This window comes from Rhagoletis pomonella, unplaced genomic scaffold (genome assembly GCF_013731165.1).
Source record: "Rhagoletis pomonella isolate Grant_MI unplaced genomic scaffold, Rhpom_1.0 Rhpom_scaffold_00013, whole genome shotgun sequence".
NCBI classification, from domain to species: Eukaryota; Metazoa; Arthropoda; class Insecta; order Diptera; family Tephritidae; genus Rhagoletis; species Rhagoletis pomonella.
In genome coordinates this window covers 23,319,820-23,344,046 of record NW_023458567.1, presented here as the reverse complement: position 1 = coordinate 23,344,046, position 24,227 = coordinate 23,319,820, and the positions used below count along the sequence as shown (strand labels likewise).

The 24,227-nt window shown below is 39.0% G+C and overlaps 1 protein-coding gene across 3 annotated transcripts in view; it reads right to left on the bottom strand.

Annotated features, from left to right (window-relative positions):
* Positions 1–1,339: 1,339 nt before the first annotated feature.
* The window catches only part of LOC118749003 (pneumococcal serine-rich repeat protein), a 175,648-nt gene continuing 152,760 nt past the window's right edge, over positions 1,340–24,227 (bottom strand). Inside the window, exons 3-10 of one of the 3 annotated variants that reach the window (XM_036483782.1) lie at positions 20,794–20,915; positions 17,506–20,730; positions 16,786–17,412; positions 16,596–16,722; positions 7,320–7,559; positions 6,830–7,245; positions 5,454–5,620; positions 1,340–4,910 (exon numbers count right to left, since the gene is read on the bottom strand). In XM_036483782.1, coding sequence (XP_036339675.1) covers positions 2,048–4,910; positions 5,454–5,620; positions 6,830–7,245; positions 7,320–7,559; positions 16,596–16,722; positions 16,786–17,412; positions 17,506–20,640 — 7,575 coding nt within the window. In that variant the 5' untranslated portion in view covers positions 20,641–20,730; positions 20,794–20,915 and the 3' untranslated portion in view covers positions 1,340–2,047. Of the gene's footprint in view, positions 4,911–5,453; positions 5,621–6,829; positions 7,246–7,319; positions 7,560–16,595; positions 16,723–16,785; positions 17,413–17,505; positions 20,916–24,227 lie in introns of all 3 variants that reach the window. The other 2 variants (XM_036483784.1, XM_036483785.1) reach the window with 2 other exon arrangements.

The window sequence follows — 24,227 nt, the reverse complement described above, 5'->3', positions numbered from 1 at the left end:
AGCTCTTTAAAGAAAGGTATGTATGACGTTTTCCTAAAATATAAGTCCAGTGTAAATAGGCAACCCTACGTCATATGGGCAAAATATGCTGCACGTATATTCATGTCACCTAGACCTTCAATCTCTTCAACTTTCATCCACATCGTTAGAGGTCGCGCGCAGAGGTGGCCGCGGTGATATGAAATGCCTCATATGTAAGTATGTACTATATTATATTTTTATATTTTTAATTTTTATACATATTTGAATATATTTTTCAAGTTGGAACCATGTGCTGCGTTGAGTTCGCAAATTGAAACAATTGTTAATTCATCAAATGCTCACTGATATATAACCACTAAAACGTTTTTCCAAACATTGTGGTAGAATATCATCTTAGCTCCATTATAATACTTCTTATAGTGTAATGTGTCAGTTTTTATACCAACTAGAAACACGGCAATCCTTTGAGCTTAACATACTTAACAAATTTTGTATAAGAATTTTACATTAGTACTAATTTGTTGTAGTGTTTTCGATTTGACTGGTTGTTTACGATAATTTCATAGATATACATATAAACATTTGCATTGTACACTAGCGCTCTACTTTAATCGAGCACATTTTTACACTTGGAAAAACCATACCAGAACTAAACAGCATTCGTTAACATATAGTACGTTCGTTCAACTATTTAGATTTTAAGACATTTTTCTAAATACAATCTCGTGCTTTGCAATAAACTGATTTTTAATGCCATTCTAGTTTTGCAATTTGATTGTCACTTATTTTTAATTCCAAATCTAAGAAGAAATTACATATTTACATATGTATAAAGAGTCTGCTACCGAAACCGTAAATGCTATTTACGATTTGTGAATTACACTGTGCAACATTTTAATATTTTAATAGCTTACTGTCAAAAATTATTGTTATGAAGAGGAGCAAATCTTTTTAGGGTTTGCCTACATATCTTATAGACAATACCGTCAGGGCATTATTTGGTTCAGGCTCCAAATAAAAAACAGTGTATTTCACGCTCTTCTAATTTTGAGTCATGTTTATAATTTATTTTTAATTTCAAATCCTTCAAGGAAGGATTAATGTATGAAGTGCGTGCCATTGAAACCGTTTAAGCTATTTAGCATATGTGGATTATTCGTTAGAGTAAATATACGGCAGAATCGAAATCAATAGCGCAATTCATTTGAACGTGTAATTGCCTCGTAATCACGGAAACCTTAATTAATTTTGTATGAAAACCCGGTTTATTTACGAGGGTTACGAGATTGCAAGGCATTTACGCAATTAGATGAATACCCAAAATTACAAAAAATTTTATGCAGAATCCAATATTTTGTTTTTGTTTACTTTCGACAACTCAAATGATTATTTACATAAAAATTGCGCTATCCAAAAAATCATCGTGCAGCTGGTTGGACCAAGATTTTAAGGCAAATTTAATTTTTCCCAAATTTTGATTTTACTTAATTTTTTTTATTATACAAAATTTTTCTGATATAGCATCAAGTGTTTAGCTCGCTTGCGGATTGTAAAATCACCACCAGCCAAATAACACTATTAACTATTAGGGGTATTCATCTTAACGCGTAAATGCCCCGTAGCCACGTAAACCTCGTAAATTTACTTAAATTTGTATGGAAAATCGGGTTATTTAATAGGTTTAAGCGTTTACGAGGCATTTAAGCGTTTAGATGAATACCATTAAGAGCGTGTTTACTGCATTAAAAGTTTACTCTGCTGAATGCTAGACGTATTATCCTGGCAACAACTTAACTACATATCTCAAAACACATTTTACATGCTTAAACTCTCTCTCACCATCACCTAATTAGGTCGGCCGCTTTGTGACCTGTACCTTAACTAAAGCTGGAAGTTTACCTGTATTTACGTACGTATGTGTAAGCTCTTGGCTAAAGGCAATTTTACGCGATTATCGAATCATCATCTAATCACTAACTGCTCAACTACTCAGCCATGCGCCGTACAATCGACGCTGTCTGCGTTCTCTTCTACCCTTCACACTCGCGTAACAATTAAGCTGTCATCACTCCTTGTGGCTTATATTCGTCGCCGTGCTGCCGATGTTACCCATTAGTTTATGTTGTGGTATTACAGTTAGGGTCTTGGGAATTTTCGACATCAATGTATTATCAAGGAGCATTTGCTGTTGCTGTTGTTTTGAGGTAATTGTCGCAGCGATATTGCCGCCAATGGTTGGACCCTTGTGCATGAGCTGTGGCGGTTTGGGTGTACCTTGGGCATTTACCATATTGCCGTTGAGCATATGATTCGCTTCGGGAAAATTCCAAATCCAATTGGGGTTGAGTTTAGCTGTGGCAGCTGCTGCGGCCGCCGCGACTGCAAGTGGGTTTGGATTGGGATTTGAGAATGCATTGGTTAGTAATGGCATCATGGGCGAGGAGAAAACACTGCTGCTGGAACTTGGTATATTGACGTTGGTAGCAGGCGCATGGGAGGTTGAAGGACCGCTACCGCCGCCGCCACCATTTTGGGCAGTCGTTGCTGTCGATTTCGGCGCGATTGATGGGTATCGATTGGGAGTTTTTAAGGCAGCTTGTTTTTGCATTTGCAGCATTTGTAGATGCATCAGTTGCTGATGGGCTGCTTGTTGCTGCTGTTGGTGTTGTTGTTGGTGTTGCTGTTGTTGTTGCTGCTGGTGCTGTTGTTGTTGCTGCTGGTGCTGTTGTTGTTGGTGTTGCTGTTGTTGCTGTTTTCCGGCGTGTTTATTAAAGTTTGAAATTTGCGCACTGTGCGTAGTTGCCATTTTATTTGCATGGAGTTGTTGCTGTTGCTTGGCGTCGTGTGAGTTCTTGCCTTTTAACATGTGGTCCCGCAACAACTTTTCACGCCTTAGGATACACATTCGGTTGTAGTCGAAAATTGAGATGAGAAAAGGCTTGCCCCCCGACAGCACTTGTACCAGCGCAGGCAGTCGGCGCCCGTCCGCAGTTTGATAAAGCGGACCGCCCTTGTCGATTAAATGCAAATTCTCTTCAACGGGCATCAGCGTGGGGCGCCAACTGCGCTGCTGTCGCTCTCGAAGTGTTAAGGTGTCCGGCAGTATGACCACATTTGGTGGCGCTGCTCGGTGCGGCGCCGCGGTACTACTCTCACCTACACTGGTGGTTACCGGTTTCGGAGCGCCTTGTGGGCGCTTGTTGTTTATAAGACTTGCAGTGAGGGAAGAGATAGGCGTAATGCTGGTTGAGGGTGCTGCGTTGCTGGTGCTGGTGGAACTACTACTTGTAGCGCCCACAGAACGACGTTGTAGACTTACTAGTTCTGGCGGCGAGGTTATCAATGATGTGCCTGAGCTATTTTTTGTTTGTTCCGCGGCTGCGGCGGCCGCTGCTTCAATGCGATTGTCCAAGAGCTTATTTGCAAGCTCGAGTATTTTTTGATGCTTGCTCTCAGAGGGGCCACTACTGTTGTTGCCACTTGTTAATTTTCCGATCGATGTAGCTGCATTGTTACCGGGCGCACTAGCGCTACTAGACGCTGATATTGGCACGATTTCAACAGCCTTATTCATACCTAGCAAATTAGTTTTCAAAATGCTGCGGCTATTACCTGATGTGCTGCTGCTATTAGGACTACTGCTGCTGCTGTTGCCGCCTGCGCTACCGCTATTGCCACTCAGTGCTGTGAGCGTGGTAGATGCCACAACACTGTTATCGCTCGATTTATCCTTTAGTAGTGACTTTTGAGGAGAAGGATCACCACCTATTTGTGGCTGAGGTTTGGGGCGCGCTATTATGGTCACCGCATTGGAACTCAACTGCTTGGTTAGTTTATCCACTGAATCACTACGATGGCGTTTGGCACGAACCGGATTGGGTGGATCCCGAGTAACCTTATCCACCTCCATTTGTTGGACGCCACTGCCATTCGAACCAGTGCGCTTCGGTTCATCGTCATCTTCATTGATTTCTACGGTAGGAATGTCGGTACTGCTTCGCTTACTAGTTGCCGGGCTGGGTTTAGCACTCAATAGCCCACCACAGTGTCCCTGATCATAGGAGGTGAGACGCTGTCGCACTGTCTGTGTATAAACACTAGCGTTTGAGGAAGCGTTGGGTGAGAGCACCAAATCGCCGTTGCGATAGTATTTCTCCAACAGTATCAGATGCCGCAGGAAAGAACTTTGATTGCCATAAGGCTTCTGTAAGTCTTCCCATAATCGTCGCGTTGCTTCGTCATATTGTAAAAATGTTTGAACTCTGGTCCAACCTTCAGGTGTACGCTGACTTGTACTGCTGCCAAAAGGCACCTTGAAATTCAAACCAAGATCCTCTTCTCCTGGGAAGAGTTCACGCATAGAAATATTTGGATTTGCTCGCAGTACATTCGATATATCGTTGGTAGCAGCACCACTCGCCGAGGATGTTGAAGTTTTAAGTGAGGCTGCACTGGCATTGGAAATGCCATTGCTGCTCTGCAAGATTGCCTTAAGTTTAGACATTTGTTGTTTACCAGTGCCGCCACCATTTGTTGGTGACATTGGGGAGCTAGACGAATTGGAATCCGTTGACAGAATCGCCGTTGCTTCACAGCCTACCAATACATCGTTAGTGATCACCAGGTTTTGTTTCGATGGTGGCTGTTTTTCTGTGTCATTCTTCTCATTGGCACTGACTTCCATGGTTGTTGTCTCGCCCAAACATTCAATAGATGACCCATTGGATTCAGCTGGTGAAGGCAAGTTCTTTACGGGTGTCACTTCCAACACAATGGAACTATCTTGAATGTCCAATTTTTGTGGAGTTTTGCTGTTAGACGCATGTGACTTGTCGACGCCACTTACTAAATTGGTACCGTTGCCCTCCTCATCATCTGCTTCGGAAGCATCATTGCTACCATCGTGAATATTGTGGAATTGTAGAAGGCTGAAAATTAGAGACGAACATTAATAGTATTTTGAATGCAATGAAAGTATCGGCAGAGTGATTTTTTTTGGTGCACTTTTTTCTAAGGGTTGACATTTTTTTGGGTACACAGTTCCATTGCCCATTCAATTTTAGTCTGATAATGTGCAAGTTCAGGTGCCTAAAAATTACTGTTCATTTGCTAGATTTTTTTTTGCCTAAGGTGTTGCAGCGTTCTTCCATATACAAATTGTGTTTATTCATTAAATGGAAGAAAATGCAGCCAAAAAAATATTCTAAAAAATTAACCGTAATTTTTAGATATTGAAACTTGCACATCAGACTAAAACTTAATGGGCTATAAAACTGTATACTCAAAGTTTTAAACTTGGGTTTATATGGCTTATGTAAGAGATTTTTTATTTGAAAATTCTTAAAAATAAAAATAAGTGGCAAATAATATCACATTGAAATGGCGAATATAAATAATTTCGATTATTAATTTCCCCAGGTTTCAATGCAGTCGGCGTGTTATGATCTAGGTAAATACATATTAAAACTTACCGTTTACGATAGTTTTTGACAAACTCGGCCTTTTGTGATTTGGTACTATCTGGTGGTTTCATTAACAAATTTGCAAAGTATCGACATAATTTGCAGACAGCGGTGCCAATACCCAACTGCACTGGGATACCCATTTCTGATAGGGCTTTTTCGAGACGATCGGTGTCCTAGAAAATTTAAAATTATTTTATATTTATAACTTACTTTCCAATTTCGAAATTGAATTAATACATAAAGATATTAAAGTAATAGCTATACCCAACGGGACTGAAAGTGAGCTGCTCCCCAAAGGAGCAAGTAGGGAGCAGTACAAAAGCAAAGTAACAAAAAAATATTTAATTTCTATCAATGGTCAGAAATAAATATCATTTTGATTAGTAACATAAAATATTTTCTTTTGAAAAAAAGTTAATTTATGCACAACCATGTACGTATGTATGTATGTACATATGTATATTGTTTGAAAACGTAAACAAAATCTAATAATTTAGCCTATTGACTTGGGTAATGGAAAGTAGTATGGAATAAATCATGTGGGACGTGCTTTTTAAAGTTCTTAGTGTGACCTAGAAGATCAATAACAAAACACAATACCAGTAGATAATGGGACACTGATATTAAAATTAATTCTGAGCGACATAAGCTCAAATGTGCCAACATCGTGTTTACTATGTAAAACTTAAAAATGTTGGCAGATAGAAATAAAATAAAACGATTGTACATATTTCGAAATGAGCTCCTCCTTACAACATCTAACGGAAGGCATTCAATGCTAAAGGCAGTGTCACACGATTGGTACATTTGTACAGATTTGTAATTTTTTTTTTATATTGGACTATTGGTACCCTAATAAAAACATAGCAAGGTAGAACCGTTCTCTCATTTTGTCGGCCATGATTTTTTTTTGAAGTTTGCCAGCATTTTAAAATCATATAAAATTGAAAATAAAAAATTGAAATTGTTCGAAATTGTTGTTGCTTGAGATTGAAAATGAAAATGTGTGTGAGTTTGTGAGTAAATTTAAAAATTAAAATGTTTGGAAACGTCAAGAATTTTAAAAGTAACTCTCAGCGGTTCTACCTTACTATATTTTTATCATGATTGGTACAAAATAAAAAAAATTGGGGCGAACTTTTATTTAAAAATTTAAACAATTTTTTTTTTGTAATTGGGATAAAGAAAAATAATTGCGCATTCACACGATTGCGATACGGTTTGTGTAAAATTTTGGGCAAATGCCCAATCGTGTGATACTGCCTTAAGTGCTTTCTCCATTTCCCCAATGATTTTAGCCACTTAAAAAAGAAATTTGCATCACATATATTCTAACAAATATGGAATAAACAACTTCTAACATTAAACATATCTAAGCTTACCGACGTTATGTGATACATATGGTTTTTGCCTAAACGGCGTTTGCACAACACACATCCTGAGCACTGTATGACGGTGTCGTAATGCGCCTGACATAGCCACACACAAGTCGAGCCGGTCGGCATGTCAAAGTTAAGCAGAAATTTCTTTACACTCTTCCTTATGCATTTGCGTCGCAGGGAATGTGCAGCTGGATTGGCGCAATCTGGCACTAGGCATTTGTGAGATCGGGGATCATCTTCCACTTCCATGGTGGTGACACTATCAATCGCCTCCCCTCTAGCCGTAGAAGTTCCAGCACTGTCTACGTGGGTTGTTACCGACATACGTTTTTTGTACGACGGCACATTTGCACGTCTATCCACATGACGGAAGCAAGCATCACACAAACAACTGTCTACTGTCAGTTTCTCCTCATCTATACAAGATAATCAATATAGTTCACACAATTACAAAATGCATACAAATTTGTTTAATTTTTAATAAACCTACTTGCAAGTATCTTCTGTTGTCGTTCAGCTGATTTGATTTGACCCACATGACACGGCGTGTCATAGAGGCCGAATTTACCGCTGCAATAGAAGCATTGATCATCACACAGACGACCAGGATGGAACTTGAATGACGATGCCTTTTCTGGTATGAGTATTTCCTCTTTTTCATCCTTTTTATGTGAAGTGCTTGCGCTGGTGTGGTGATGTACTGTGTCATAGCCCTCCGAATGTGAAGAATCTATCGCAAGCGCAATATTTAAGTTACATTTATATAAGCATTTTCGGGTAAGATTAACACAACAAGCAAAAGCAAGTAAGCTCAACTTAGGACTAAAGGTGTGTGCGTTTACGAGCTAACTAGATGCTATAAAGAATTCTTCAACAATACATTTGTGGGTATCAAATTACAGGAGAATCACGCTCGCCTATTGAAAGTGTGTTAGGTTAGATTTAGATTAATTACTGATTCAATGCAATACATCATATTCAAAATGTTTTTAATGGTAACGTTTTTTGTTTATTAAAAAAAATATATGTATGTACATATTCATGTAGAGCTCATTCTACAACAAAAACATGTAATAACGTCAGCAAAAATAAGTTAACAAAAATCATCGGGGGTTTTCAGCAAGTTAAAACTGGGACTTTGTTATACTAAAATTGAGTAGACTATAAAACTGCGATTAAAAAGATTGAAATTTTGATGAAAATTTGCTGAATGTTTCTCAAGTAAATTTTGATGTACATGGTTTTTGTAGTAGAATGAGCTATACGTACTAAAAAAGTTAACGAAAAAAATTTATTGTTTATTTATATTTGGCCATTAATTGAAAATTCTTTGATATTTTTTTGAGCTCAAGGCCGGGTTGAAATAAAACAATCGGTTTTTGTTGTTTTTAAATCGTCTATATTTCGACTTCAGTCTGAAGTCATCATCAGGAACATTCGGCTGCGCCTGGTAGTAAATTTAGTATGAAAATAATTTGAGTATTGTTAAAAAAAATCAATGCAAAATACCTCTTTGAGTTTTTTTTAATCATTTAAAGCAGTCATGCCCAACGCTGGCAGAACTCTATAAGCAAGTGCTCTGCGCTGGGCATGCCTAATTTAAAGAAATAATTTGTCTCGGTAAATTTTTAAATGGACCTTTAAGGGTCATTTCATTGTGACTGGTGGGACATTTGATTCCAGAATGCGATCAATTGTGAATAATAACTACATCTTCGGAACCTATACAACAGTGAAAGATATATTTTAACATAGGAAAATAATGTATAAAATTCGTTTCAAAAAAAATACCAAACAATTTGTAAGTTCTTTCTAACTACACTGGATCACAAATTTTAATTTTGTTTTTGTTCTCTAGTCACCACTATCCAATTTGTATGTAGAATCGGTCGCTGATTCCAAAAATCGAGTTAATTTTTTTCGTTATGGATATGTTTTCGAGATATTTGCAATTTACCGTTATTCGGCTTATAAAAAGGAGTGGTTCGACTTAATCACGTATATCTTAGGAACAAATGGAATAATCGTAATACGGAGGTACTTTCCGATAGCCCTGATAGTTTCTAAGAAATAAATTAATCATTCCAGATTTTTTATTTTTTTCATGAAAAAATTTAAAAAATTCAAACTTTAACAGGGAAAACTGGAACAATAGCAGTTTCTGTGTAAATGTTTTGCACTTATGTTAAAGCCTTTTTTTTAGAAAAAATTAGGCTACCAATAAAGAAAATCGATGGATATATAAGAAAGTAATGATTGATCAAATAAAAATTTTGTATGAAATACTAGCCGGCCACGGATGAGCGAGGCTTCGCAACGCGCTGAATGTATGCATATGTATGTACATTTACGTATTTGGAGAAAGAAATCATATGTCGTCATGTACTTCGTTTATTATATATACAAAAAATTTTGTCTAAATCCGCTCAGTAGCGTGGTTAAATTATCTCGCCTTTCCTTTATACTATGCATAGAAGATAGTAATTTTAAATAGGTGGCAATCCTACTCAAAAAATTTAAAGTTTTTGTACATGCAAAGGCCACGCACTTTCATTTGGCATCTTATTTTTTTATCCAACGAACGGTGAAGATCTTAGTTTTTAAACAGGTGGCAACCCTACTCACAAAAATAATACATTATTACACATCCAGAGGCTAAGTCTTTTCGTTTGACAGTGACGGTACAGAACTGATGCCTACGCTTATTATGATTGAAAATGGTAATTTTTTTAACAGGTGGCAACCCTACTGAAAACAAAAAATGTTAGTGTTTTTCTAGAGGCCAATCCCTTTCATTTGACATCACATCTTTTGTAATCCAACGAACGGTGCGGATCTTATAGTTTTTTAGACAGGTGGCAACCCTATTAAAATTTTAAGTAAAAAGGTCCCGCTCCTGTCGATACAGAGTATATTAGAGAAAATCTCGTCAAAATCCTTTCAGTAGTTTTCGAGATTACCGCGTACAAAGAATCACGACTTTCCTTTATACTATGTATGTATGTATATAATATATTGATGAGCAGAAAAGAGTGTTACTGATACGCCACGTACACCCGAGTAGCACCTGAGTAGGTAGAGTGTTTGCATTGAAAGCAAGAGGTGTCAGAAATGATTAATTAATTTCTCTGAAGCTATCAGAGCTATCGAGAAGTAATTTATATACAGTTTACGGAGAATTTCAATAGCTTTAATTTTCTATGTATCGTATTACGATTATTTAATTGGTTCGTAAGATATACGTGATTCAAGTGAAACCACGTTTTTTAAGCTGAATAGCGGTAAATTGCAAATATATATCTTGAAAAGTTATCCATAGAAAAAAAAACTATGTCGATTTGCGGAATCACAGAGCAGTTCTACATAGGAATTGGATAGTGGCATCTATAGAACATTTTCGCTGCAAAACAGTGCTATTATTTGAATGAATGTGACTTATGGAACACTAAAAATCCAGCTTTTTAGCTTTGTGAACTCAAAGACGAATTTTTGTTACAGCAGTTATTTCAAGCCAGTTTTGTTGTAAAACATATACTATAAGGTTTCGTTTTCATTAAAAATTATTTAAAATTGTGAGTGGTGGGCCAGGTCCTTACGACTGGTGTCAAGTAATTATGTATGTATGAAGTAAAAGTTTCCATAGACAAAAATTACAGCTTCTTTTTATTTTTTTAAGACTTTTCAATAGGCTAATGAAATGCAGTAATTTAAGGAGAGATTGCTACTGAAATAGGGATAATTAAGGCATTTTAAAATTTATGTAGTTTTCTTTTTCCATAAAAGTGGCTTCAAGGTCTCTGCTGTAAAAAAATAATAGGAATGAACAAGGAACTTCTGGGCGTCACACTGTTCACGTACATACGCCGTCAGCGGACTCGCTATTCAAATTTAATTCCTATAAATAAAAGTGAGTTTTACTCATGATACAAAAAACAAGGTAGTTCCATTGTCACTTTTTCGTCGCCATATTAACAACCTGACAATTAAGCAGATTGTGACATTTCGTGCTACTATACCCAATATCTAAAATCCTTCAAATTTTCTTATTAATTTTTTGTCGATTTAAAAATATTTTGTTCTTAAGCATAGTATTTTGTTCCTGTTTCACGTGAAAAAGCAGTTAAATTGCATATAAAATTTCTTTCTGTTAAAAATAAGTGTGAAATTCAACAACATTTCCCCAGCAAAGTAGTATTCTGTTCATGATTCAATAATGAAAGGTTTTGTAAGAAAAACTTTCTCTCGCTCTAATTTTATCAATGACACTCCCACCCTACTCCTAAAAACAAAAACAGTGATATTTCTTTTCCGAATTTCTTTGCAAGTTTTAAGAACATTTTTAAAATGTTAGTAGTGAAATTTTTACTTTTTAAATTTGAAGAAATGTTTGTTCTTCATTCGCTGGCGCCAACAGGACAAAATGGGTGAGAATCGTTGGACTACAGAAATTCAATGTAGGCTAAAGAGACGAAATTCCCTTAAAGGCCGAAATGTATTTGTCGATATTCTTGGAGACCTCTTGATTCTGCCAAGTCGCTGTAAAGTAAAGCGTACAATGGTTTTGGTAAATAAGCCAACGAAGGTATTTAGGTATTGTCCTCCACAACACAATCCTAGTGTCTCCGAATGAGACTTTGACGCATAGGCCCAATCGTCACACGACAGCTCGGTTTAGTCAATGGCGCGAAGTAATTGCACACCTAAAAGGTGTACGCACGAGGCGAACGTTGGCTGGCGACCAACTTTGTTGAAAGCGATTTAGTTGAAAGGCCGTTCAACTAAAAGTAGAACGCAAAGTTGAACAATGCAAACGCCTTTTTATGGCGAATATTTTGATATTTTTTTATATTTTGATATTTTTAGTCATTCAAATTTTTTTTCGTGCAACCCGGCGTGAGGTGAACGCAAAAGTTGCCTGAAAATCGCCTCGTGCGAAAGCCCCATTACGCCACTTCTCATTTGACGATGTAGATCACGTTCCCTATCTCAGTCGTTCAGTAGCTGCGTGTCATTTTTATTCTTCCTGAGTTCGTCCGGCACGAATCGCCAATTGCGGCTGTGTAAGCCAGTGTTGAATATTCTCCCCAGAACATTAAAAGTGCGACATCAAAGAATTCGAATTACCATATTCGAAACAATCGAGCCATAACCGCGAAAGAAACGTAAGCTCCAAATTTTTTTATTTGCCGTTTTTTTTTTAAATAAATATTGCATATTTTCCACAAACAAATAGCTTCTTCATATCCATCATCTGGCAAACAAATACAACAATAAAAGCTGAAAGTGGACCATCCCTCGAGTTATGCGCCATCTGACGTTCGCAAGTTTGGTATATATGTACATAGAAATATTTATTTTTAATAACAATTGGGGGTTATATTCGATGTAAATAAGCTTGTTTAAATTAAGCAATTAAATCAAATTCGTTTTTGTTTTAAAATACCACCATTCACTATTATCCACACCTTTTTATGGAATTTAGCTCCCATTTTAGGAAGTGTGATTGAATTCTTCCCCTTTTTCTCCTGCTTCCATTAATCATCCCTGTGGGTGGGAGTGCCAAATTTTAGAAAAAAGCTACTTACAAAACCTTTAATAATTGAATCATGTATTCTGTTCACGCTGTGAAAAAGCTTGCAACATTGTTGCAACATGAAGCTAGCAACACAATTTTCATGACATTTTTAAATACACATGTACATTTTATTGTGTGAAAGCTGACAGTTTATAGAATTCAGTAGCGGCGAAAACAAAGGGGGGTTAAGTGGTTTAACGCAATTTCAGCTTATGCCTGTGGGTCTTGGCAATAATTTAGTCCCTCAAGGTTTAGCTTAAAATGGTTCTAGGGATACACCCTGTTCGATTCAGAATACCAAAAAGAATTTTACGGTGGTTACAATTAAAGAAGAAACTTAATTTTAAAGAAATTAAATGCGAGGTATTCTATTTAAGCTTTAAAGTTTCCATGTGCATAAAACAACAACATATGTATATAATCGTACAATCTGAATCTGACCCAGATAAAAGAGAGACACTGAAGGTCTCGGAGTTTTCGATAATGGAAAAAGCATTCATGAAACGGTTTGCAAATCAAAGAGCAAAAAATTCACCGATAACAAGCTAAAGCAGAAAAAAGCCTTATACCACCCCAAAATCCTAGAGCAGTATTTTTAAATGTACGAACACGAAAGTTCGGTACTTGCAACAACCTCAGAGTTTGCACCGAGCCCGGTTTTCATTGCGAGCAAGAATCGAGTTTCTATAGTCCACATGTACTGAAATTTTGCATACTAACACTTTAAAGCAGTACTCGGCATACTAACACATTCAAACGATTCAATAAGTGAGACTGTGTGCGTTAAATGCACCCCAGTAATTCTCTGGAGTTTTGAAAATATCAAATACTAGCGATTTAGTGCATTACTGGTCGTTAGGCAATGAACTAGCGATTAGTAATCGCCACTTTTGCACCAGGTAATCGCTAGCGAAAAGACAAACCACGCGCACTGCTCGGTACGCTTCAATGACATTGCCATGTTAAATTCGTTAGGCAAAGGAATTGGTGTCGCAAGTTTTGTGACTAGTACCCGTCTGCACTCGCTAGGGCAGGCACCTTGTTGTTGGTGCGGGGCTTAGCTGAATTGCCGACCAGCCCCTCTCTGGTCTGGGACATCGTGGACACGCTCGTCGCTTCTGCACTACCTTGTCTCCAGATTGGGGCTGCCGGCAAACGGTGACCAAGAACTGCCACCTCCTAATCCTGGGTGTTACGCGTCACCGTGCCTATTGGACGGTTTGCAGCCAGGAGGGAATAAACTGACTGTATTATAACGGCGCCTCTTCGACACCGGGCCGCATTCAGTAACGGTGGCCATACCGCGACATGGGGCGCTGTCGCGGCGGACCAGATGAGATCCCCTTTCAATATTTTGACTGCTCAGCTTGCCTCGCATCTACTCCTGCAGCTGCTAGGCTACATAAAGCCTTAGCGAGAAACAACACAGGGACCAGGCTGGCTATTAGGCTACCTAATGGAACTTTTTCAGGTACTGAACAGGAAAGGGCACTCGCCCTGTCGGCCCACTTTCCGGACGCCATTCCCACCGCCGGGGATACGATGTTTCGTGCGTTCAGGTCATCCCCACCGGACTGGAAGCTGGCTTAAAACCTCATAAACCGGCAAACAGTGCGGTAGGCTTTGGACTCCTTCGAACGGTCCAAGGCCCCTGGGGTGGATGGTGTATGTCCAATGTTGCTGAAGCAGGGCGGGGAGCTCTTACTTCCACATCTGGTGGATATTATGAGGGACAGTCTAGAACTGGCTCACATTCCCAAGGTGTGGCAGAGGGCCAGGGTTATCTTTATCCCGAAGGGAGGTAAGAGAAATTACTCTCTTGTCAAGTCATTCAGGCTGATAAGTCTCACATCCTTTATGTTAAAGGCAATGGAGAAAATTATTGACCATGAAATCAGGTTTAACACTCTGCAACAAACCCCTCTGCATTCCAACCAGCACGCGTACAGGGTGGGGAGATCGACGGATACTGCTATGCCTTAACGGAGGAAATACAAGGGCCCTTTGAGTGTGATGAGGTTGTGCTCTATGCCTACCTCGATATCGAGAGGCCTTAGATAACGCCTCCCATTTGGGAGTTGACAGAGCTCTCCAGAAACATAACGTTCAACCAACCATCCGAAGATGGATAGCAAGGCTACTTCAGACCAGGATCGCCGAAACTGAAGTCGGTGATAGCGTCGTTCAAATGCAAACGACAAAAGGGTGCCCACAAGGGGGGTATTATCTCCTCTACTGTGCAGCTTAGTTGTGGACGAACTCCTACAGATACTTACTAACGAGGGCGTCCGCTGCCAAGGGTACGCGGACGACAAAGAGGTCTTAACCTTGCAAAAAGGTGGTGTGCAGACGTAGGTTTAAATATCAACCCTTCTAAGACAGCTATAGTCCCCTTCACCAAGAAACGAAATCTCCAGGGGATGAGGAACGTGACCTTGGACGGGGTCGTAGTCAATGTCGCCACAGATGTTAAGTATCTGGGGCTTACCCTGGCCTCCAAGCTTCTGTAGAGGGCCCATGTTGATGCTGTCACCTCTAAGGCCACGAGGGCGATGATGGTGTGCAAACGTCTAGCGGGTAGAGTAAACCCTGGGGGTGCACTCCGAGGATCCTCAGATGGATGTACATGGGGGTGGCTTGGTATTCCGGGACTACTATGGGAACGGTGAGACAGACCCTCTCTAAGATTCAACGTCTGGCCGGTGTATGCATTACGGGAGCAATGCGCACATGCCCGACGGCAGCGCTGGAGGTAAGGCTGGAACTTGAGCCACTGCATCTCTCAATTGAACAGGCTGCAAAGCGAACCCTCCTTAACTTTGCGAGAGAGGGCTTCGGCAAAGGCAAGGTAATATCATCTAGGAATAGGGACAAGCTAGGTACCCAGCTCCCACTGGCTTTGATCCCCAGGGACGATATTAACAGAGAGGTGGTCTTCAAAAAGTTCAGGACCCACACTTATAACAAGGTGACCTGGTATACCTGAGCCATTTCTGGCAGTGGGACCCAACAGATAGGAGCATAGGGCACGTCTTGCCAAGAGAGGAGCACATGCACACACTGTACCCGGGGTCTATTATGAAATTTATAGACACTCTGTGTCTGGTTGAGGTGTTGTGATGAGCTAAGGGCACAATTGACCTACTGGTCGCAGTGCCATACCCAACTAACTATCTATCTATTTATCTACCACTAACGATTTCGCTGACCCGTCAGTAGTGAGCACTGATCACCCGATATAAGCGATACCAATTCCTTTGCCATATTTGAATATAACATGGCAATGTCATTGAAGCGTACAGAGCGGTGCGCGTGGTTTGTCCTTTCGTTAGTTATTACCTGGTGCAAAAGTGGCGATTACTAATCGCTAGCGCATTGCCTAACGACCAGTAATGCACAATATCGTTAGTATGTGATATTTTCAATATGGGCACCGCATAACCTGTCGCTAGCGAATTGCCTAACAATCGGTGATGCTTGGAATCACCAGCATCAGTCACCAGCAAAACTCCGGCAGAACTACAGGGACTGCTCAGCTGCCGCTTTTTGTATACGTGTGAAACACAAATGTGCTCAGAGAGAGCGCTCACTGAGCTCTGACCCGCCGACCACTGCTTTAAAGTATACTTTCTTGAACAAGTTTTGCATATTACCTTGTTATATCTTTCTGGTTGTACTATAAAAGATCTCAGATCTTATTGTACTAATGTTTTAGCAAATAAAATGAAAATGAAATGAAATATACAAAAGCATGCAAAGACCATAGAATTATATGAATATCAGCTTGAGATGCACTTTTGGTGTGAAACATAAAAATTCTCAATTTACGAGTGGTTTTCTCAGTGGAGAGTTAACTCCTTCGAAAGTTAACCCTCGATTTTCAAAATACAACTGTCAATGTCTGGTTAACACTAACTACAGGTTAAACATTTAAATCGACGTTATTGCCGCCCCGTTATATGTTATGGAGTATATCATAATAATACAAGATAAAAAACAAGTGCTAGGCATAAGAAAGTAATAATAACAACCACTTTCTAACTACTACGTGTGCATTTCCAAAAATTAAATGCGGCCTATAAAGTGTGGTTAATATTGTTAAGGGATAAAAACTAACTCCTACAGAAACTTAAACTAGTATCTGAACTACTGCAAAGGCATTTTGCTTATGGTTAAATCTAAAACACACACCAATGGTAGCGCTATTTGTAGAATGGCTAGTAGTGTTAGATCGATTGTATGATTTTCTACCATGCGTTTGAACATTTGAATGTTCCGCCGTTGAACCGGCGTTGCCTGCTTTTAGCCCACCTTCGTTCTGTAATTGAAAACAGAAATAATTAAACATAATTGTTTCAATTAACGTTTTCCAAAATTATACCTCATTTTGAATAGTGTAGTAGGCATCCTCGACATTGCTATGCTGATCAGCAGCACGGTCAGTATTTCCCTGCCCTCGGCCACGTCCCTTTTGGAATGTCATTTTAAGTGATTGCCTGCGTACTGTACTGCCATTTGTTGAATCCCTGGATGTGCCCGCGAATGCAGTCGCATGCTGGCCGCCAGTCCCATTGCTTTTCCGTCCGTTACCCGAAGTCGAGGCATGGCTTCCACCGCTAGTGTTGCGATTTATTTTAATAACTGTCTTAAGGGTACCGGTGTATTCGTGGGCCGTAGCAGAATTTGATGATTTGCCGTTGCGTTTAGTGCTGCTGCTATTCTGGTGTTGCGCACGTGAGGCTTCTGCAGCGGCAGAGCTTTGTATATATTCTAGGCGGCGCTTTTCGGCGGCTTTATGCGTTAATAGACCAAGATTTTGAAAATGTTGCTCTTTCTGGCGCAATGCTTCCTCATCGTCGAGTGTCACCCATGAACTGCTATCTGTCGACTGGCCGGACTTCATGGACGTTGAATCGTCCTCCTTATGGCCAGCTGATGGCTTGGTAGGTGAATTGGGTGTAGAAGAAAGCGATACCTCCTTCTCTGTGAATTTTGATTTGTTTGACTCCTGGAAAAGAAATTGAGTTTCATTACAAAACTTGATTAAAGGAATTAAAACAAAGTATGGGCATATAATGTACATACAACCATACATACTAACCTCAATTTCAGATTTGTTTATAGCATCGATTGTTGTAGTTTCAACAACAGAAATATTTTCGATTTTTTCCAGCACATCAGTTGCGCTGGTTGTCACCGTTTTATCTTTTAGTTCAAGATCCATTTTGATTAAGCCCAAATCAGCTGGCAATTTGATTTCAATATCCCCAACTTCTTTATCGGAGCTAACTGAATCAGTGCTAACTGCTTTCTCATTAATCTTGCTCCTTTCTAAGTCGTCATATTTTTTCAACTCTGCATCAATCTTTGCGACAACCTCATCGTCCTCTATGTTTTCAAAAATCTCCATATTTGTAGTTGAACGATTTTCTTCCGGCATATCTATACACAACTTAGTTTCGTCGTCCTCTTCAGAGTGAATAGAATCCATAGCTTCAGCTAAGTCTACACATTCATTCCCATCAATATTCATCTGGATAGGTCTATCTTCTGAGTATTCTCCCTCTACCTTCTCCTCTTCATTTAAGCTTTTTAATTTCGCATCCTTCTCACCCTCTGTGATTTCATTCTTTAGATCAATATTATTTTCATTTTCAACTTTAAGCTTGGCTTGTATACTATCACATTCAGTTTTAGTCTTTTCATTAATTTCTGTCCCATCTGACACACCCAGATCTGCTTTATTTTCCGAAATTTCTGTGCTATTCTCCAAATCTCCGTCTATATGTGTATCATCCATTACATCTTCATGAACTGAAGCATTATTATCCATAGATATGGTCTCACTTTCCTCCATTGTGACATCATCTTCAGCGTCTACTTCATCTACTTCATCTGCGTTGTTCAAGTCCTCAGAGTCTTTTTTTATTTCCCCTTTTTCAGTAATGGATGTTTCGACTTTCTCACATTCCATTGTTTCTATATCATCATCAGCAACAGCCTCCACCTCATCATCTTCCTCGATTACTAAAGGCGATAATACTTCTGTGCTCAAACTGTTGGCATCTTCATTAAATGAATTCTTCTTATCTTCATTGCTGTCATCTACTCGTAGGTCGCCTTCTTTTATCTCATCACTCTCAACGGATATTGCATCAATATCATCGTTTTCTGACTTATTCTTTGACGATAACGATGTTGCATCTTTGTCCACTGTATCAGCTGCATCTTCAACTTCGGTGATAGTTTGCTCTTTCTCTTTTTCTGTAGTAACTTTTTGCACAATCTCTCCCAATTTTGGATCTTCTTCGATTCCCAAATTATTTTCCAAGAATTTTGGCTTTTTGTAAAACTGCTTAACACTGATCTCACTCACACCTTCACTCACCATTTCTGGACTAAGCGAGGCTGCCTTCACGGTATTCTCGTTGACTGATGTGGAATCACTTGTTGTGGTCACTGGGGTACTTGGTTGTCCCTTTGCCGCCACAACTTCCTTCGTTTCATCAGTCACACCGGCAGTATTCATATCCTTTTTATCGGTTTTTATTTCCGTTTCAACTGTGAGCGGCAAAGAGACGGAACTACTAGCAACGTCAATATGCTTTTCTTCCAATATAATTTCTGCAATTAATTCGTTAGCCAAATCAGGGGTAAACTTTTCCATTTTTATATCTGCCAGCAACTCATCTATAGATGATGAAGCTATGCTGTCTTTAGAGTCTTCGTCAGGTACATGAAGTGGAGTGGCGGTTGGATTTACGCCGGCTGTTGCTGCAGTCTTTAAAAGTGTCTGCGATGAACTTCGCGTCAGAGTATTAGACTGAACGTTGGTACGCCTGCGCTTCGATTCAGCTGCTGTAACACCGCTTGCGCTGGACGTCGATGACGCAGTTGGCGACGGTGATGGTGAGGCGTTTTTCGAGTGACGCGTAGCGCGAGTACTCGGCGAACTTTGTTGGTTTGATTGTTGTTGCTTGCGTACACTCCAACGGCTACGACTGCGCGTCACACTCGAGTTTGCTGTACCAGCTTCTGTTGCTGATTCGTCACTTTCGACGGGCTCTGATTTAATTTTCAATGCCTCTATTTCATTATTGGTTACGACTGAAAGGGCTGATGGTGCTGGCAACTCATCCTCGGTAGCTTCAGAGTCATCCTTCGGTTCTATTTTGATAATTTTGCCGGATAGGCTCTCTGTGCTGCCACTTGGTGTGTCATCGTCCTCGCCACGTTTACGTTTGGCAGCTGGCTCACTCGAAGAAAACGAAGTTTTCTTGCCGGCGGTTGAACGGCGCGGGCGTGTCGATGTGTTAGTAGGTGCTGTGGTAATTGGGGGCGTTTCCGGACGAAGTGTGTTCGATTGGCGGTTACGAGTCACGCGGGTATTAGCAGCTATTTCCTGTGCCACGGATTTTCTAGTCAGCCTGTTGGTTGTTGTTGCTGCCGACGATGATGATGCTGTTGAAGTAGAATTAGAGGATGTTGCAGCTGTTGCACTTGAAGTAGTGGGTGTGATGTCATTAACAGGTGCATTTGCCACGATATTGTCTTTTGCACTGTCTTCGGTTTCTCCATCTTCTTTCTTTTTATCATCTTTAATTTCTTTAGATCCTTTAACATCTTTCTCTTTTACATCATTTGTTTCCTTATCAGATTCAATAACTTCGGGTGCATTATCTTCCTTCAATGTATCCTTTTCGGCATCTACTTTCGCGTCTCTGCACTCTTTAAGAGATTTCCGTCCTTTTATTTGCAATGATCGTCGCCCAGATGCACCGTCTTCGCTCTCGCTATTTGTCAACTCTGAATCACAAGTTTCGTTACTACGAAACTCCTTCGGGTTGCCACTAGACGGCGTTGGAGATGCCAGCAAAAGCGGAGAGTTTCTCAATATACGCTTTGGCTCGCTACTTGCACGCCTTGTGTCTGTCTTTGTTGATTCTTTGCTGCTGGATGTGTTTGCGCTTACCGACTCTGTTGCTTTACTCATTTCAACATCAACACAAACGCCAGAGGATGCATTCGACCCCATTTCTGCTTTCGCATCAACAGTTGTGTTTGCTGTGGATGGTGTGGAGTTTGTCGATGTTGCTACCACTGGCTTTGCTGCTGTGGTAGATGGTGACGTCCCTTTGGTTGTCATATTTTCCGACTTACCAGTCGGTGTGGCAGCTCGTGTCGTTGTTGTAGCCGTTGTTGTCACTGCCACTGATGCTGTTTTACGTGTCGACATTTTATTTTCCCTATTCGCAGCCTAAGCTGGCTTTATATTTTATTTTCTTTATGCTCTTCAAATTTTTGCGCTGCTGTTAAAAGCAGAGTGCTATAGTTGCAATTTGTTAGTATATTTGCACCGGTTCGCATAAATGTACACATGCATACATACATAAACACGTAGATGTGAATGTGTTAATACTTATAGGCTTCCGCCCAAGGCATTTATGCCCAAACGCAACTATGGCTGGGTAAACTCCTCCTGAAGTTCAGCTTCTGCATTGAGTTTAACAGCTGCAAAAATGAAAAATTGTATAATTAACAAGAGTGGCTGCTAAACACAAATATTTTTAATATACATATGTATAATATATATGTATGTACATATGTACTTATTTTAATTTGAATGGGTTCTTGTAATAAAAAAAATTATACCGTTGAGCTAAACTTGTAACAATTTTCTAATTGACTAGGTATTTACATACATATGTATGTATGTACATAGTATGTATGCATGTACTTTGATATTTGTAATAAATATTAAATATTATTATTAATTACTACTTTTGTATGTAGTACCTTAAAATGGCAAAGTCCCAAATATTTGTGTGCTTAACTACTTACAATACATTAACTAAATACCACTTTGTTCATCACTGATTTCAACCATTAACAAAATTCAATTCCTTTATTAATGTAAATTGCAATCAACAGCAATCCATCAGTTTTTTTTTGCTGTGAAATTGTTACACGTAAAAATTTATCATGTGAAAAATTTAAACTTTCCCGCAAAATTAAATATGTATGTACTTAGTACATATCGCACGTTTAGTAATATACAGAATTATTTAAAAATCTCAATTTTGTGGGAAAACGCAATGAAAGCTTGATCAATTCATGCAGTTGGTATACAAAAAGACCGATGGAAAGACACATATCTTCGCCATTTTTGTGAAGTTTATGAGTCGATTACGGATAGCAACGCAACCACGGTACGATTGCCAGCTAGCAACGGAACTGGAAAGAAAATTTGTATTCGAATGGCAACTATTGTCAGTTTAAAAGATAATTCCTCCAAACCGCCTGCACTGTAGGCAAAAGTTAATGCTTTCAAGGTTTTTCTTTTATTATCTTTTTGTGTTCACTTTTAAAGCATATTCCAGACTAACAAAAGTAGCTGTAGTATAATTATGTAGTTAATAAACCGAGGAACTTCATTGCACTTCAATACCTCCGCCCCTAAAAGCTTGCGCATCTCTTCGATTTTTCGCAGAAGGAAGTGCCACAGCAACGACTTCAATTTGGGAAACTTCGTTTGTCGGTAGTTTTAAAATAGGTGCTTCATGGTTTTAAATTCTCTAGTACAGAACCAGTTTGGCACTAGTGCGCTTTCCGACAGGGTATACACAGTGCAGTATCACAACTCAAAGCGATCAATATATACAGCAATGTGTTGTCCAGCTTTTGCATTCCCATCTATCCATACAAAATTAACTATCAATAAACAAGATAACCGAAATACAGAAACAGAAACAGACATACATTACATTTGCTTGACTCCCGCCATTGAATTACCATCGGATGCTGGTTAGCTTGAGCGCACTCACTGTACATATATGTACATAGTATTGCTAAAAAAATCAGTTATCGTTATGCGTCTTCTGAACGGCTTGATACATTATCTGTCAAATTCAAATCATAAAGGTACACACAACAAATGATCAAAAAAATATTGCGATCATCTAACACGCAACTGTTCAGTTGATCAAAAGTACACAACAATGCGTTCAGTAGGTGCTATCGCAACAGTTATAGAGCTGTTGCGCCTTCTGAACGGCCCCAGTTGAAATCCTGAGGGGCGAGGCATACAAATGAGCAATTCCAAAATAAGAACGAGTAAAAGGAAAACTCAACAAACACTTGTTAACGCACACTCATATGCTCCTGGAAACCGGTTACGAAATAATAACGAGCCACATGCTCTTGCAGACAGATTTGATTTGCGGCAACAGTTAGAGCAGAGACGTGCGATCGAATTATGTATCTGTTGACAGCAGTTGGCATTTTGCTCGTAGATATGCGAACTGAAGTAATAGACACGCGGGTATTTAAATTTAGCATATACGTACATATGTACATGCGTAAGTTTATAAAAGCACATACTGGCATGGAGCCACAATAGTAGATTGATAAACTGCGAAACAGTTTATATTTGAATACTACTTCATGTCCTTATATACAGTATGCCCTCTGTAAAAGCAACACTCGATAAACGCAACACCAAAATGTTGATTATTATTTGTGACTCAGTAATTTCATGTTTCGTTTAACTTTTATCTTCAACGGACTGAAGAAAACTCAATTTCAGTAGAAACACCTTAACTCTTCGAAAGCTGAGAGTCGACCGTCGAAAAAATATACACCCTTATTCTAGAATCCGAATTTTCGTAATTCGTAGCTACGCTAGGAAAAACGAAAAATCGACATGCTGCAATCCTTGCGGAAAAATGTGCAGCATTGCCAGCTATCAGTTGTTATTCGAAGTCAGCTTTATGAAGGAAAACAAAGTGGGAAGGAATTGATGGGTCGATTATCGGTAGCAATCGAACTTCAGTTGCGTTGCTAGTTGCCAAAACGATATTACAGATGGACGCTGGCAACTTTCAACTGACAACTGCAGTTGCTGGGTCGATTTTGTATGGGGGAAAATAAAAGGCATTTGACCGCATTGTAATAGTAATATTATGATGTCTTAGGTCTAAGCCAATTGTTATTGGCCACGAAAGATTAATTTAAAACTTAACTTTAGCCCGCGCAATTGAATCAAAGTGTATGAATTTTAAAAATGAAATTTTGGCTTGTAATATCCATGGAATGCGTTAATTGTTATAAACAGGACGATATATCAAATTAAGGGTTATTAAATTTAGTACCTTACGTTCATTTATCATTTTTCAATAAGTCTTACAAGTTTTTAAGATATTAAGATAAAACCTAAAAAAAAAAAACTATAAATTTCCCTTATGAATTTCCAATTTTTCATTACTTCAGCAACCAAGTGAAAAATACAAAAAAGTGAGATGAGATTTATTTCAAACGTTTTAATGTTTTCGGATGTTAATAAATAATATTAAAAGGACCATGGACTTAGTCACGCCGATTTGGTCAGTTTTCAAGATCGTGGTGAACGAAGTCAAACATGTATTGTCAAAGATTAGGAATCATTTGATAAGTTAATAGTAGTTTCAAGCATATAGGTATTTACGTAGATTAACATAATACAATAAGGTTGAGAACGCCCATTTTAAGTCCATATATGCAGTCTTGAAAATTGGTGCGGAATAGTTTCATTAGTCACCGAAGAAGCACATTTTTCGCGGATTCTAAATTTGCCGTTATTTGAAAGTAGGGGACGTGCAATAGGTGTTTAGATATACATAAATATTTTAGCTAATTGTATTATGTGAAGATAAATAAATGATAAATGCAATAGTCTTTAACATATCCTGGGAAATCCTTTTGGGGACTCTCCAACTGGACGTTATTGCTTTGCATTCAGCTTGAACGAAAAAAGGTAACTCCCTGGCACACTTTTCTGTAAATTAT